The sequence below is a fragment of the Hyla sarda genome, chromosome 9, assembly GCF_029499605.1.
Source record: "Hyla sarda isolate aHylSar1 chromosome 9, aHylSar1.hap1, whole genome shotgun sequence".
NCBI lineage: Eukaryota > Metazoa > Chordata > Amphibia > Anura > Hylidae > Hyla > Hyla sarda.
In genome coordinates, this window is record NC_079197.1 from 145,146,179 (window position 1) to 145,164,004 (window position 17,826).

At 40.2% G+C, this 17,826-nt stretch overlaps 1 protein-coding gene across 1 annotated transcript in view; it reads right to left on the reverse strand.

The window, feature by feature from the left end:
- Positions 1–17,826, reverse strand: part of LOC130290411 (cytochrome P450 2G1-like) — a 53,260-nt gene that overhangs the window by 23,452 nt on the left and 11,982 nt on the right. The window contains exons 3-7 of the mRNA XM_056538027.1: positions 17,093–17,242; positions 16,226–16,386; positions 10,318–10,494; positions 7,262–7,397; positions 4,922–5,109 (exon numbers count right to left, since the gene is read on the reverse strand). Coding sequence (XP_056394002.1) covers positions 4,922–5,109; positions 7,262–7,397; positions 10,318–10,494; positions 16,226–16,386; positions 17,093–17,242 — 812 coding nt within the window. The remainder of the gene's footprint in view (positions 1–4,921; positions 5,110–7,261; positions 7,398–10,317; positions 10,495–16,225; positions 16,387–17,092; positions 17,243–17,826) is intronic.

Sequence of the window (17,826 nt, forward strand, 5' to 3'; positions counted from 1 at the left end):
CCCTCAGAAAAACAGTGCTCCTGAGCTAATGAAGAGGGATAAAAAAAAAAGGTATTTCCACAGCGTTTTAAACCTCAATAAACACAGGGATAGGCATAGTTAGAGTAAGGGACAGATGGGGAGGGGGATCAGGGAAAGTTTAGATGATGACAGGTACTCTTTAAGCAATATTCACACTTTTTGTGCCTCATTTTGAATTGTAAACGGCTGGGGAAAAAATGGACCGAAGGAAAAAAATGGCAATTGTTGAGTGTTTACTGCTCATTAAATGTAGTATTTTTAGCCAAGAAAATATACATGGAAAGATTTTCTGCTTTGTATGTGCTTTAACCCATTTTGGGGTTTGGCGAAAAATACTGATCAAACTGCTATGTGTGAACACTGTCTTAATGAATATCTTCAATCTTGAACTTAGGTATTACCAGAGGAATTCTTTTTGAGGGTGTAGTTTCCTTCTGCATCTCCAATTTTTTGTTTTGAATTGCAGAACTTACAGAATATCAAGTATCTACCACTACAATTACGATCAACTAGAATCGTACCTCTTGAGTGGGAGTTCCAGAAGAGTTGACTATAAAATTATGTGCAGTAAAAAATATGCACTTAAAAGATGATAACCCGTTAATAAGGGACCAATAGTCATACAAACAGTACATCAAGAGGATGTATTAAAGGAGTTATCCAGGAAAAAACTTTTTTATATATATCAACTGGCTCCAGAAAGTTAAACAGATTTGTAAATTACTTATATTAAAAAATCTTAATCCTTTCAGTACTTATGACCTTTTAAAGTTAAGGTTGTTCTTTTCTGTCTAAGTGCTCTCTGATGACACCTTTCTCGGGAAATGCCCAGTTTAGAAGCAAATCCCCATAGCAAACCTCTTCTAAACTGGGCGTTTCCCGAGACAGGTGTCATCAGAGAGGACTTAGACAGAAAAGAACAACCTTAACTCATAAGTACTGAAAGGATTAAGATTTTTTTAATAGAAGCAATTTACAAATCTGTTTAACTTTCTGGAGCCAGTTGATATATAAAAAAAAAGTTTTTTCCTGGATAACTCCTTTAAACCTAAAATACAAACAAGAAAAACTCCTCAAACTGTTCAACACACAGCAGCACGAGGCACCGTATTTTTCGCCCTATAGGACCCACCGGCGTATAGGACGCACCCAATTTATAGGTGCAAAATAAAAAAAAATAAAGATTTTGAACCCAATAGTGGTCTTCAACATGCGGATCTCCAGATGTTGCAAAACTACAACTCCCAGCATGCCTGGACAGCCAACGGCTGTCGGGGCATGCTGGGAGTTGTAGTTTTGCAACATCTGGAGGTCCGCCGATTGAAGACCACCCGCCGATTGAAGACCACCCGCCGCTCCGGACCCGTCACCGCTGCCCTGGATGTCGCTCCATCGCTGTCACTGTGTTCCCGTCGCTCCGGAGCGTCTCTGCTGCTAGCCGGGTATCCTCGCTCTCCCTCGACGCCATCACGTCGTTACGCACGCCGACGCACGTACACGACGACGTGATGACGAGGAAGGAGAGCGCCGGCCATACAGGGAATCCCTGAACGGAGAAGACACCGAGGAGGCAGGTAAGGTCCTTCCCGGTGTCCTGTAAGCACTAACCCGGCTATTCAGTCGGGCTGTTCGGGACCGCCGCAGTGAAATCGCGGCGGTCCCGAACAGCCCGACTGAACAGCCGGGTTAGTGTCACTTTCCCTTCAGATGCGGCGGTCAGCTTTGATCGCCGCGTCTGAAGGGTTAATACAGGGCATCACCACGATAGGGGTGTATTCGCCTTATAAGACGCACCAACTTTTTCCTCCCAGTTTTGGGGAAGAAAAAGTGCGTCTTATACAGCGAAAAATACGGTAATTAAATATTATGAGAGGTCTATAAAAGATATCATTCCAAGAGTACTGTTTCCAATCTTCTGAAGGAACAATGTATTAGGGCATGCCCAATCTGGGCTCCCGCTAAAGCAAATAGACTACATGAGGATTTTACTGCTTAAGGACGCAGCCCATTTGGGCCTTAAGGACGCAGACAATTAAATTTTTACGTTGTGTTTTTTCCTCGTCGCCTTCAAAAAATCATAGCTCTTTTATTTTTTCATCCACAGACTAGTATGAGGGCTTGTTTTTTGCGCGACCAGTTGTCCGTTGTAATGCCATCACTCACTTTACCATAAAATTTATGGCGCAACCAAAAAAATACTATTTGTTTGGTGAAATTAAAAAGAAAACCGCAATTTTGCTAATTTTGGAAGGTTTCGTTTTCACGCCGTACAATTTACGGTTTATTCTTTGGGTCAATATGATTAAAATGATACCCATGATAACATACTTTTCTATTACTGTTGCGCTTAAAAAAAATCTCAAACTTTTGAACCAAATTAGTACGTTTAAAATCTCCCTTTTTTGAAGACCTATACCTTTTTCATTTTTCCGTATAAGTGGTGGTATGAGGGCAAATTTTTTGTGCCGTGATCTGTACTTTTTATTGATACCATATTTGCTTAGATAAAACTTTTAATCAATTTTAATAATTTTTTTTGAATAAAATGTTATAAAAAAGCAGCAATTTTGACTTTTTTTCTTTTACGTTCACACCGTTCACTGTACGGTATCATTAACATTTTATTTTAATAGTTCAGATATTTACGTACGCGGCCATACCAAATATGTATATAAATATTTTTTTAACACTTTTTGGGAGTGAAATAGGGAAAATGGGACAATTTTCACATTATTTTTTTTACTTTATTTTTTTTAAACTTTTTTTACTTTTATTTTTACACTTTAATAGTTCCCATACTGTTCAGTGCTATGTATAGGACATAGCACTGATCAGGGTTATCGGTCATCTTCTGCTCTGGAAGGCAGCGGAGGCAGGTGAGGGGACCTCCGTCTGCCGTGCTGGATGATCGGATCGCTGCGGCAGCGCTGTGGGCGATCCAATCATCCATTTTAATGATCTGAGGGGTTAATGGCGGACATCCTCGGGTGATCCGGCATCTCTCCGATGCTCGCGGTTATGCTTAGGACGTAAATGTACATCCTGGTGCGTTAAGTACCACCTCATCAGGACATACATTTTCGTCCTGCATCGTTAAGGGGTTAAATGACAGAGGCTTTGATCCCCATATATTGGGAAAAGATCACCTTTGTGAAGGATTTCCATCGCAGGAACTTATTACAACATCCTTATCAAAAGTGAGGATACTACAGACCAGAAAACTAGCGAACAGATACAAATCCCACTTTTCATACAACATAATGATCAGGTGGGGGTCCCAAAGAAAATTGGGAATAAATATTCTTAAAATTGATCCGGTCACCTTTTCTAGAAATATCCACTTTTATCTTTAGATGTTGGAAATCTCATTGAAACCATTGTTAATAAAATATGACAAACACGGATTGTGGCTTCCACAACTCCAAAGGGCGCTATCTATGTCATTACATAATTAACCACATCAACTTGTTAGGGAATTCCAAAATTCAGATAATCAAAGATATCACTTGTGCACCGAGGGGATGATCTTTATCATCTATATCCCCTCTAGATAATCATATGTGAGCCAAACCAAAAGATTACAACTAAAACTCTTTAGTAATATATCTATTGGCTTTTTGAGGTCATTCTCTATCCGAACATGTCACAGAGAAACTTGAGGGTACCGGGCAGAAAATCCAATTCTATATAATTAATATATATTAATTCTATATAATGTGAGAAACATCTTAGGTCGTTTGATGAACACTGATCAGCCTTTATGTGCATTTTTGAAATATTCAGATATTTATTACCTCTGGATCTCTGAATTATTAGTTGATTGGCTGGTATTAGTTCATTGTGATAGTAGTGTTGGGCACTGTAGATTCTTTGGGTTGGGTGCACTGCACCAGACCCAGTAAATTCATGGCGTTGGGATGGTAAACTAGGGATTTTTTATACATCCCCTGCTCATGGTTAAAACATTCCCCATACCAGGGGCTATGTGCCTAACCCAGCAAATCCATTCCCCAGGCACGGTCTATGGTTTATTCATTGATGGTATGCCTACTAATTTTCTTATTTTTTTTTATTATGTCGAATGAAGAAAAAAGAAAGCTTTTTAAAAAAAAAAAAATTAATAAAATAAACTATTTAATAATGAGTGAAAAAGGAGGTGTTTTTTATTTCAATTAAGTATTTTTTTTAAATAATTGTGTATGTGTTTTTTATGACTGATTTTTGGTTTAGTAGGGAATCCATCTAATAGATAGAATCTCTTACTAAGCAGGAACTTAGTACTAGCCCTTACAACAGCTAGCAATGACCCTGCTCCATTACCCCAGTACCAACCTGCATCAGGGATACTGGGAAGAGCCAGGTACTGGCAGGCCCAGACCATCAAAAATGATGGTCTGCGACTGGGGCAGGAGCAGGCTGGCAAAGCCAAAATAAAATGTCCTTTCCACCCTGGTGCTACTAGGCTGCTGCTGCTTGGTTTGAACCTAGCTTATCATGAACAATTGGAGGACCTCACACTTAAAAATAAAAATAAAATAATAATAATATTAAGAATTGTTACGTAGCAGTACCCTTGTGGGAACAGCCATTTACATTATGGCTATGAAATCCTGTTTTATGTTTTTTTAAGCTAAGAGGATGTCTACAAATAGTGATCAACTGATTTAATTGGGTGCCATACAAGTCTTGATTTTCCTTGCAGTGGAGCAGCAGGGAAACAGAGGACTTTCTTATAGCTTCTACTGAGGGACATGGCAATGAGGACTGTGATCACCTTGTCATTGGTTGACCATTATAACAAAAAACAATTATCTAAAACAGAATCAAACAACCTCTTTATAAATTCACCAGTGTCAGTTGTATTACTGTTCACTAATGATGCATTATTTCTTTATTCTACCTTGGGAATAGTGTATCCCTTGAAATGAACATCTTTTGTTGTTGCGTGAGGAAGATTCAGCGGTATAATATCACTAAATCTCTGGATCTCATGGATAACAGCATTCGTATATGGCATATTATTGCGGTCATCAACATTTGGGATGCGGTTTTCACCAACCACACGGTCTATCTCTGCATGCAGTTTAGCTGAAAGGAAAATCAATAAATTCAATGTTTTATGTAACAAAAACAGAACAAGCTTCATACAGAGAAAGTTATAATAGATGACAGAAATTCAGTTCATCCTCATCCAATCAGGTATAACACCTTCAAACTGGCAATAGGAAGCATGGAGCCATTGCTCTATTAGACATTTATGACGTATCTTGTGAATATGTTATTCATGGCCCATATAAGGATACCCCTTTAAGTTGATGGCCCACATGATATATTTGTCGGCTTGTGGCAAAACTCAGCATGCAGTAAGTCTCATAAATTCATTATTACAGGTGTGGTCTGATCAAATACTGGAGGGTACAAAAGTCCTCCCGATGCCATATATAAAAAGTTTTTTATAAAGATGCTTTTGGGAAGTGTATCTATTGATGAGAGATAGTTGAGTACTAGACTTGCCTCTTGGATGCATACAAAGACATTTTTCCCAGTTGACAGACTTTGAGAGAGGATGCATCATTGGACTAAGTGAAGCAGGGTGGCCATCTAGGTCATTCGGACTAGGCTCTTAAGAAGTGTTTGGAGCAGTGGTTATGAGAGGGCACACATAGCGAACAGGCTCAGGAAAGCCCAGGAAGGCCACCAATAAAAAGGATATTTTTATCTGCAGACAATCACAAGTAGCTCCCACTGTTTACTTTTCCATCATCCAGACACATGTGGAAAATTCATTACACACCCCGGTTGTGGCAAGAACATTTCCAAGTGCTTAGCAAAAGGAAATTTTGCGTGTCCTTTTGTTGATAGCCAGCCACCGTCCCCTTTGTTTGCAGAGGTATCGTGAATGAGAAACTTGGACTGCTACAGATTCAAACCATATAGGCCTAAAGGGGTACTCCGCCCCTAGACATCTTATGCCCCTTTAGATAGGAGATAAGATGTCTGATCGTGGGGGTCCCGCAGCTGGGGACCCCTGTGATCTTGGCTGCAGCACCCAAGACATCCGATGCATGGAGCCAACTTTGCTCTGTGCCGAATGACTAGCGATGTGGGGCAGACGGTCAAGAGCCACTCACAACATCATGGCCATGCCCCCTCTATGCAAGTCTATGGGAGGGGGCGTGATGGCCATCACGCCCCCTCCCATAGGCTTGAATTGAGGGGCGTGGTGATGATGTCATGAACCTCCGGCGCTGCACCCAATGCTCCAAACGAACGCTGGGTGCAACAGGGAGATAGTGGGGGTCCCCAAGGGGGCCCCCCATGATCAGACATCTTATCCCCTATCCTTTGGATAGGGGATAAGATGTCAAGCGGCAGAGTACCCCTTTTAGCGACAAATCCAGGTTCTAGTCTGGTTGAGTTACAGTATGGAAACCCAATGGTGAGTGTTTTAATCCTGCCTTTGCTGTAGAGCGACATGCTTCCCCATCTGCTGATGTGATGATCTAGGGAACCATCGCATACGACAGTCAATCACTTATAGTAGGATACAAGGGACATTTGTGCAGGACATCTTGAGGCCAAATGTGTTATCTTTTATGGCTTTAAACTGCTTTTTTCCAGAAGAATAATGTTCCCTCACACACAGCAAAGGTTTCCCAGGAATGTTTCCACCATACTGAAAAACCTCCTGGGTCATCTCAGTAAATCCTTTATGGGACCAGCTGGGGAGCCAGCTTTGGCAACCTATGAGTGTGCATGATCTACAGACTGAGCTGCAACATCTGTTCGCAAAAGTGCTGCAGGATGCCACATTGAACCTGTATGCTTCCATGCCCAACCATCTTTTATCCGGGTTACAGGTGGCGTACCAATTCCACTCTAGTATAAAAAATATTTACATATATCATTATTTCCTTCACACACATGGAGGGAAGGAGAATTTATCACTCCCTGGGTCAGCGCAGCACGACAATTTTTTTGCAAATAATTTGCACAATTTTGCCAATCTGCACTGGTTCAGAGAATCATAAATTCCTCCCATAAACTTTTATTTGATTCCAACAACTCCTTCCTTGTGCATAATTTTTATGGTGTTGCAGTACTGTGTTCTGGTCTGGGCTGTCCATTATTTTATATATTTTTTTTGCAGCCAGCAGATGTACCCATGATCAACTTGTCACTGAGGGATCTGGCTGACAAAAAGTTATTGCCCATAGGGGCCTACCAGCTTAATACTGACCTTGTATTTCAGGGTATCTCATAAGTATCAGGAATCCATGTCTTAAAGTAGAGCTGACTGTTTCTGTCCCAGCAAAAAACATGTTGAGTATGGTCATTCTCATGTTATCCCTGTCAAAACTAGGATTGTCCTTTTCCTGAAAACACAGTGGGAAGATTTATTAAGCTGTGTTAGTGGTGGAGGCTGCCAAAAGTCACAGAATCTTGCTCCAAACCCCTTGATTTGTGCAATATTTGTGTAACTTTAGACAGTCTGAATCGCTTACACCTAGAGGGCAAGAGGGGTGGCACAGATTGGCATGCAGGTAGTGTGCAGGGGGTGAGGAGTTACATTCCCTACATATAACATTAGGCTAAATTTTTACCTGCAAATATTGCAGTGGGCATATAAAACTAAAGTCAGCATTTGAAAGGTACAGTAATGTCGGTTTATTTGTTTTTGTATTTTTCTGTTTGGGTGTGTATTCACACACTAGTTTGTTCTGAGCAGTTTGCTATTCTCCCTGGACAGGGAATGGTTAATGTTCTGAACGAATGAGAACTTGGGTGTGTTTATTTTAACCAGAGTTCTTCTGCATTTTCTGCTGGTTATTGTGCAATACACTTCCAAGTCTGCTTGAGCATGCAACCTGTATTAATCCTGTGATATATTGTATCTTAATTTTTGCCATGATTAAGGGGTCCTCTGCCCCTAGACATCTTAAGGGGTCCTCCGCCCCTAGATATCTTATCCCCTATCCTTTGGCAATAAGAAGTCTGATCGCGGGGGTCCTGCAGCTGGGGACCCCTGCGATCATGACTGCGGCACCCCAGACATCCGATGCATGGAGCGAACTTTGCTCCGTGCGGGATGACTAGCGATGCGGGGCAGTTGGTCAAGAGCCGCTTGTGATATCACAGCCATGCCCCCTCAATGCAAGTCTAAGGGAGGGGGCGTGATGACCGTCACACCCCCTCCCACAGACTTGCATTAAGGGGCGTGGTCGTGACATCACAAACCTCCGGCGTTGCACCCGACGCTCTAAGCAAATGCCGGGTGCAGCAGGGAGATCGCGGGGGTCCCCAAGGGGCCTCCCCCACGATCAGACATCTTATCTCCTATCCTTTGGATAGAGGATAAGATGTCAAGGGGCGGAGTACCCCTTTAAGTGACAAATCCAGGTTCTAGTCTGGTTGGATTACAGTATGGAAACCCATTGGTGAGTGTTTTAATCCTGCCTTTGCTGTAGAGCGACATGCTGCCCCATCTGCTGATGTGATGATCTAGGGAACGATCGCATACGACAGTCAATTACTTGTAGTAGTATACAAGGGACATTTGTGCAGGACATCTTGAGACCACATCTTTTAGGGTTTTAAACTGCTTGAGTCTGCCAAGTCTGCTTGAGCATGCACCTTGTATTTATCCTGTGATATACTGTATCTTAGTTTTTGCTAGAAATGAAGAAGGAGTCCAGCACTGCAGTGAAGGCAGCTTTATTATGTGAGGAGCAAGCATTAAAAGCACACTAGTCAGACATGTTTCAAGCGTGAAAGCTCTTCCTCGGCCTTAGTTTTTGCCATGATTAAATAGTTTTGTTTTATTGTAGACTTTAGTCTGTGTCACATTTGTCAGTTTTAAGATTAGTATGTTTGTTCTGCTCAGTCTGTGTTCACACTGTTTTAGTCTAGTGTTAACTGTGCTCTGTATGTTATTAGCCCTGCATTGGTTTCTTGAAGTCTGTTCAGACTTGTCCGGTTTTAGTATTGCTTGTTACCTGTGCTCTGTATGTTATAATTCCTGTTTGGTATCCTGGAGTCTATTTAGAGTCATGTGGTTCTGGTTTAAAGTTTCATGTATTATATATCTGTTCCCTACTGGGTCAGCTTCCTGATCACACGGTGGAGTGTGCTGGCCAGTAGTCTATTTGGCTTTATTATAATGGCTACTCCTTTTGTGGAGTGGGGTGTCCAGTTTGTTTGTTCTGTGTCCCAGTGTGAACAGTGTCCTATGTTACCTGATCAGTTTAGTGTTTTAGCTTTCAGTTCTTCTGCTCATCCCCTGCAATTCCTGGTTTCTGCTGTATACTCGTACCATGCCTAATCTTGTTCATTTATCCATGTTTGCCGTTTATCTGGATTCCAGTTTGTTAATCGTTTGTTAATACACCATATTCTGCCCTGTTAGTACTTGTATCCTGTCTGGTTTATCTGCTCTGGTTTTTGTATTCCTGTTCTGTTTGTGGCCTGTGACTGACTATGTATATTATTTGTTTTTATGCCACTGCACTTTAGCGCAGGGAGGGACCAGCTCCAAGTTGTCGATTCACCACTTAGGGTGTATGGGCAAGTAGGTACAGGTACATTAATCTGATTATGGACAAATCTTGCTGAATAGTATGCAGTTGTTTCTGTAAAATAGAACTAAATGCAACATATTAGCAATAAAACTTTAAGAAGATGCGACTTTGGTTATGTAGAACAGCAAGAATGTGTAAATATTGTGGTTCTAATATATGTTTTTTTTTTTACTTTTCTTTGTTAGAAAATGATTTAAAAAAACATTACAACAATGCCAATACATATCACAGTATAGTGCATACAGACTTCATTTCTTTACATTGTTGTACTTAACAAAGAAAACAATTCAAAAAATTTTCTTTAATTTTAACCCCTCATCCTTTGAAGTCAGGTGAATTGTCCACCCATAAAAGGGAATTCATGATTTTTTCTTTAATGGCCTTAGCCACAGATTTTTATAAATTATGTACATCCCTTCCCCTTATCCCCTTACACCCTTCCCTTCAATTCCCTGGTTGGACTTGATTGACGTATGTCTTTTTCCAACCATACTAACTATGTAACTATGTAACTATGTACTGGTAATAATACCTTCTGTCACTGACATTCTCCACAATCCCCACTGTACTAGCAAGTGCCAACTAGATGTTTTTTAAGGAGCCAAGGGTTTGCTTTATGTCAATAAGGGTCAGCTTCCGGATCCCACCCCAGACAAATTCAGATGCCCCCACCACTCATCTCCAGTGCTTAACTTTCTCCTAACCATAACGCATATACCTGCTTGTGTTTGATGAGGAAACAATCAATGAAGTCTCTGGGTAAGTTGGAATCAAGTGTCTCCTCATTCATCTTTATTCGTTCCAAGATGAAATCGTTGAGTCTATTCAAACTTTTGTTTATTCTTTTGTGTGGTCCAGGTACATAGTTCATAACTGATGGCAGCATATCCAGTAACTGGTTTAAAAAAAAAAAAAAAAGCAAATTTTTCACTTCAAATTAAATGCTAACAATGTTACTATTAGTGTTGAGTGAACCAAACATGTTAAACCCGGACACTGTCCAAACTTTGCATAAAATTCTGTTTGGCATAAACACCAACCTTACGTGATTTTTTTTTTACTTAACCTGTACGCTGGAGTGCAAGCTTACCCCTGAGAGATGTCTAATCTGTAAAAACATTTAAAGGCAACAACTTGGAATTACAGTATGTGACAAGTCTGTAATTTGTTTGAGGGAATGGAAATCATATTGGTCATTCATGTTATAAAACAGAATGGATCACCAAGCTGCAAAATCTAGGTTAGGGGGCATCAAATTCAGAAATATTTACCCTGTCACCATCAATTACATGCTTTCTCTTTAACCTTTAGAGAGGGTGACAAAGGTTGCAAGGGAATCTTTGGCAGGGCTAACAGCAATTATGACATTGTTTATATGGTTTTTATTGATTTATTGAAAACAGAGATGAACTTGGTTGGTTTCTCTGTCTCAGCTAAACCTCAACAAAACTTTTGGTTTGGACAGAACTAGTCCTGTCAAAACCGGATTTTATGTTATATTACTTTTAATAGATTCCCTGGGCAAGCTTACTGTGCCCAACTGTGGGATTCTCCCCTTTGTACTACACAGCAAGTCAACGCTACTGTTCACAACATTGGCTTTCTGCCAATTGCCAACTGCTACAGAGTTTGTCATAAATTTTGCATATAAAGTCAGGATCAAAAGTTTGGGCACCCCAGGTAAAAATGTGTATTAATGTGCATAAAGAAGCCAAGGAAAGATGGAAAAATCTCCAAAAGGCATCAAATTACAGATTAGACATTCTTATAATATGTCAACAAAAGTTAGATTTCTTTTTGGCAGGAATGAGCAAAGGTACGTTTAGAGAAGGAGGGTAACAGAATTTAATGAGAAGAACCTCTGTCCAACTGTTAAGCATGAGGGTGGATCAATCATGCTTTGGGGTTGTATTGCAGCCAGCGGCACAGGGAACATCTCAAGAGTAGAAGGAAAAATGGATTCAATAAAATTTCAGCAAATTTTGGATGCTAACTTGATGCCAACTGTGAAAAAGCTGAAGTGAAAGAGAGGATGGCTTCTACAAATGGATAATGATGCTAAACACACCTCGAAATCCAAGGGGGATTTCATCAAGAGGCGTAAACTGAAGGTTTTGCCATGGCCTTACCTGAAAATCTATGGATAGACCTTAAAAGAGCAGTGCGTGACAGACAGCCCAGAAATCTCAAAGAACTGGAAGACTTTTGTAAGGAAGAATGGGCAAAGATACCTCAAACAAGAATTGAAAGACTCTTGGCTTGCTACAAAAAGTGTTTACAAGCTGTAATACTTGCCAAAGGAGGCAGTACAAGATTTTAACTCACTCTGCAGGGTGCCCAAACTTTTGCAGACACCATTTTTTTTCTGTTATTTTGAAAGTGAAAATGATGGAAATAAAATCTAACTTTTGTTGACATATTATAAGAATGTCTAATCTGTAATTTGATGCCTTTTGGAGATTTTTACATCTTTCCTTGGCTTCTTTATGCACATTAATACAAATTTTTACCAGGGGTGCCCAAACTTTTGATCCCCACTGTAAGGGTATACAGTAGGTGTTTCAGGAAACATTTTGCCCCTGTTTTTATGCTAACACCCCCCCCCCCCCCACTATTACCCGAGTTACTAGGTTAATTATTAGGCTGGCAACATTCAAATACATGACCCTTGCAAGCCTGGTAACACCAGTTTGCTGCTGTTTTGCTTTGTGCCTGGCTGTTTATGGAAAATAGGGTGGACACCCCTTTTGTTTTTCAATTATTAATTATTATTATTATTATTAAAAATGAACACCTATTTTTTATAACCAGCCAGGTAAATAAAAACAAACAAGCAAACAGCAGCTACATTGCATTCCCAGGGTGGCAAGGACTATTTATTTTGACCATTGCAAGCCCAATAATACCAAACTAGTGTTGAGCGGCATAGGCCATATTCGAATTCGCGAATATTCGCGAATATATGGGCGAATATTCGTCATATATTCGCGAATATTCGTTATATTCTCATTTCATTTTCGCATATGCGAATATTCGCGTATGCGAAAATTATCATATGTGAATATCAGCATATAAAAAAGTAGCACCCGCAAAAATTCGCATAAACGAAAATTCGCATATGTGAAATTTAGCATATGCTAATTTTCGCATATGCGAATTTTCGCACGACAGTCTCACACAGTAGTATTACAGCCTTCTTTACACCACACAAGCTGGAAGCAGAGAGGGGTGATCACTGTGATGTGTACTGTGAAGAAAAAAAAAAAAAAAAAAAAAAAAATATTCGTAATTACGAATATATAGCGCTATATTCGTGAAATTCGCGAATTCGCGAATATGCGATATTCGCGAATAATATTCGAATCGCGAATATTCGCGAGCAACACTATACCAAACTGCTCCTGCTCCAGTCTCTTCCTGTGCCACTGTATTCTGGGGTAAAAATGGGTTGTTAGTGCTAGCTGCTTTGACGCTAAGTCATGACTTAATACTGGGAGCTGTCTATTAGATGGCTTCTACTACTAAAATAAAAAAATTAAAAAAACGTTCAAAACATTCTGTTTTTAGTAAAATAACTTTCCCCCCAATTCTCCTCATTATTCCTTTTCTTGATCCAAAATAATCTGCCTTGAGGTGTAGGGGCATGCTTGGACCAGTTGTCCCGCATGTAACATCAGCGTTGACAGTTGTGTCAATGTTGCATCCAAGACCGGGGTCAATTACATCATTTTCAGACACGATTGTCAAAAATCACATGTTGGGAAAATGAGGTCACCAGCAAAGATCTTATATACAACATCTCAGCATCCATGTCATGTGTGATCATAGGGGTAAGCACTGATGTTGCATAGGGGACAACTGATCCAATCAAGCCCAGAAGTGGAAGGTTACCAAGGAATGATGGTATTTTACCGCAGAGGGGAACCACGCACTATAGTGTACAGCGCTGTTCACCAACCTGTGGCTCTCACGTCATGTCTGGAGATCCTCAGGCATGATTACAGTTGTAGTTTTGTAACACCTGGAAAGACACAGGTTGGGGAACAGAATGTTGTACACTGTACAGCAATGTTCACCAGCTGATGAAAAACTGCAACTCCCATCATGCCTATTTAGTCTTAGAAATGATGAGAGTTTTAGATTTTTAAACTAATAAAAGTGTTAACCAGGACACTCGGAGGGATTTTATTTTAAACGTTTAAACCTGGTTTTCCTTTTCTTGCACTTTTTTGGCTTAGTAATGGAAGTAGTCTGATTGGTGGCATCCATTACTAAGCCAAGAATTAGCATTAGCCTTTAAAATGGCTAGTGCTAGACCTCCATTAATACCCCAGGAAACAATGGCACTGGGGTACCAGGAAGAGCCAAGTGCCATCAGGTTCAGAACAACAAAAAATTTCACTTTTTCTGGTATTATTTTACTTTAAATTGCCAAAATAAATGGCCCTTGCCACCTTAGGTAATGCCAGGCTGCTGCTGTTTCATTTTATGCCTGTCTGGTTATTTTAAAAAAAATAGGAGGGATCCCATTAATATTTTCATAAAGAAATACATTTTTCAAAACCAGCCAGCAGCAGCCTTGCATTCAAAAAACTGTAATGGATGCTGTCTATTATTAAAATTAAGAACCCCCAAGGTCCCTTATTAACCCTTTTTATTTAACTAAAAAAAATCTTCTTTTATCTGTTCTTGACCTGAAGTATTCCTGGTCTTCTTCCTGTCTGCGCTTACTTCCTGCCAGAAGCAGAAAGTTTTTGGCACACAAGAAAACCTGTAGCAGTCATTGATTGACAGCAAGCAAATACTGTGATCATCAGCATTGGCTTGCTGTATAATGCGGGGGTAGAGGGGGATTCGGGCACAGTGTGCCTGGCCCAAGGATGGGGTGGGCAAGTACAGGGTGGGCCATTTATATGGATACACCTTAATAAAATGGGAATGGTTGGTGATATTAACTTCCTGTTTGTGGCACATTAGTATATGTGAGGGGGAGGGGGGGACTTTCAAGATGGGTGGTGACCATGGCGGCCATTTTGAAGTCAGACATTTTGAATCCAACTTTTGTTTTTCCAACAGGAAGAGGGTCATGTAACACATCAAATTTATTGGAAATTTCACAAGAAAAACAATGATGTGCTTGGTTTTAACGTAACTTTATTCTTTCATGAGTTATTTACAAGTTTCTGACCACTTATAAAATATGTTCAATGTGCTGCCCATTGTGTTGGATTGTCAATGCAACCCTCTTGTCCCACTCTTCACACACTGATAGCAACACCGCAGGAGAAATGCTAGCACAGGCTTCCAGTATCCGTATACACTGCTATATACTACTATATACACCGCAGGAGAAATGCTAGCACAGGCTTCCAGTATCCGTATACACTGCTATATACTACTATATACACTGCAGGAGAAATGCTAGCACAGGCTTCCAGTATCCATATACACTGCTATATACTACTATATACACCGCAGGAGAAATGCTAGCACAGGCTTCCAGTATCCGTATACACTGCTATATACTGCTATATACACCACAGGAGAAATGCCAACACAGGCTTCCAGTATCCTTATACACTGCTATATACTACTATATATACCGCAGGAGAAATGCTAGAACAGGCTTCCAGTATCCATATATACTGCTATATACTACTATATACACCGCAGGAGAAATGCTAGCACAGGCTTCCAGTATCTGTATACACTGCTATATACTACTATATACACCGCAGGAGAAATGCTAGCACAGGCTTCCAGTATCCGCAGTTTCAGGTGCTGCACATCTCATATCTTCACAGCATAGACAAATGCCTTCAGATGACCCCAAAGATAAAAGTCTTAGGGGGTCAGATCGGGAGACCTTGGGGGCAATTCAACTCGCCCAGGATGACCAATCCACCTGACACCCATAATGTGGTGGTCACCATCTTGCTGGAAAAACTCAGGGAACGTGCAGCTTCAGTGCATAAAGAGGGAAACACATCATCATGTAGCAATTTCGCATATCAAGTGGCCTTGAGGTTTCTATTGATGAAGAATGGCCCCACTATCTTTGTACCCCATATACCACACCATACCATCAATTGTTGTGTTCCAACAGTCTTGGAGGGATCTATCCAATGTGGGTTAGTGTCAGACCAATAGCGGTGGTTTTGTTTGTTAACTTCGCCATTCACATAAAAGTTTCCTCATCACTGAACCACATTTTCTCTCCTGTCAGAGTTGTAACTGTAGGCAGCTTGATACACTGAGCCTGTCTGTGCTGGAACATCAGAGAGTAGAGGAGCTGGGGGTACACAGCCAAAAGTAGCTCCGGGAGTCCAATCTGCCCAGCTTGTCTGCTTCAACTGAAAGACCTGGCTTGGTAGCCCAGACCTCAGTTATCTCCTGGTGCTCGGTACTTTACAGTTTATAAGTTCACTTTTGGCACCCCCTTTTCCGCTTCCCTGGTACCTGGCCACTGTCCCTCACCCTGTGCACTTACTGGTGCATATGTGTGTTGTTGTTTTTTTTTCACCTCAGTTGCAGAAAAATATTGTTTATCCAAAGTACACATATGCAGCTGTATAGACACTATACTTGGTGTTTAGTGCGTAATAAAGATACATAGTTGCACTTACCTGTCCGCACTGACTACTCATATCCTTAAACACTGCCGCGAACATGGTCAGGAGTTTCTGGAAACTGTCATTACTGTATTCAAACCGGTTTCCAAACACAATGGAGCAAATTACATTTGAGACGGCTTGAACCAGAAATCTAGTTGGGTCGATGAACTGTTCTGGATAAACAACATATAAATGGAAAATTTATATATAACATATAAATTATGTGTTAGGGAAGAAAGGAAGAAATAGGTAGGTAGTAAGACACAGTTTGAAGGAAAAAAAGAAGCACAAGAAGGAAGGAAGAAACAAAGGAAGGAAAAAAGGTTGAAAAAGAGAGAGAGGGAAGGAAGGAAAAGATAGGTAGTAAGACACATCAAAAAGAATAAGGGAGAGATAAAAAGAAAAGAAACAGCTAAAGAAAAGAAAAGAAAGAAAGACATGAAAGGTAGTATGAAATTAGAGAATAAGGTAGAGAAGGCGTGATCTTCTAAGTCTTTTTCAGCTGCAATATATTGTAAAAGACAACAAGACAGCCTTACATACTGCAGAGAAGTGTAAGAGTCAATAAACAAGACACTTGTAACACTAGAGGCAACTATCAGTTTTAAGTATATAGGTCCTGTGGATATCCCAAAAAATTGTATCCATTGTGCAATAGATACTGCAATAAACTTAAAGACCGCTACTAAGCATATTACAGGAAGTGCATAATGCAAAGTGATAGATGAAAATAAATACATACACCTACAGTATATAAAAATGATAGCTGGTATATAACTCATAACCCATAGCCTATAGGTACTGCACACCAGCGTGAGCTGGAAATAAACCTTTTGTATATATAACCCACTGCCTCCCTGTTAGATGATATTTAGGTACCTTTTTGTGTTCTGATCTCTGTCATAAGAAAATGGGCTTCTTCTTGGATCCTTTCTTCAATAGATTTCTTTCCCATGCCAAAATTTCTTAGAACTGTAAGGGAAAATCTGCGCAAATCTCTCCACATAGGACCATTGGCAAAAACTATACCTGAAAGAAACAAAAACATAGCTTATATATATTGTAATAAACTATGAAGCTTTCTAAATATTATCTGTTATCCATATTTGTTACTTTACTGAATGTAAAACATATAATTGTATTAGCGAAAGGAAAAATATGGATTCGGTGGCTGTACACTAATATTAAGTATGTTGAGTCTAGACTGAGGTACTGAGTTGCACTATACTCAAAAGGGCCAAAAATGTAAGCAAAAAATAGGGAATTCAGACTTCATGGTGTAAACTTATTACTTATTAAAGGGGTTATCCACCATAAGGTGATTTTTGTACGTACCTGGCAGACAGTAATGGACATGCTTAGGAAGGATCTGCGCTTGTCTTGGGGCTAAATGGCTATGTTGTGAGATTACCATAATACTGTGGCTAGCTTTTTGTAAACTGGTATTTCCTGTTTGAGTTTTCCTTTTTTGACTACAAATCCCATAATTTAATTTTCCTCCCTCGCACACATCAGCCACTCCACCCATTGAAACATAAATGAGCTGCATCCATTCAAAAGACCTGTGGTTTTCAATCAGGGTGCCTACAACTGTTGCATTAGTTGCTGATTGA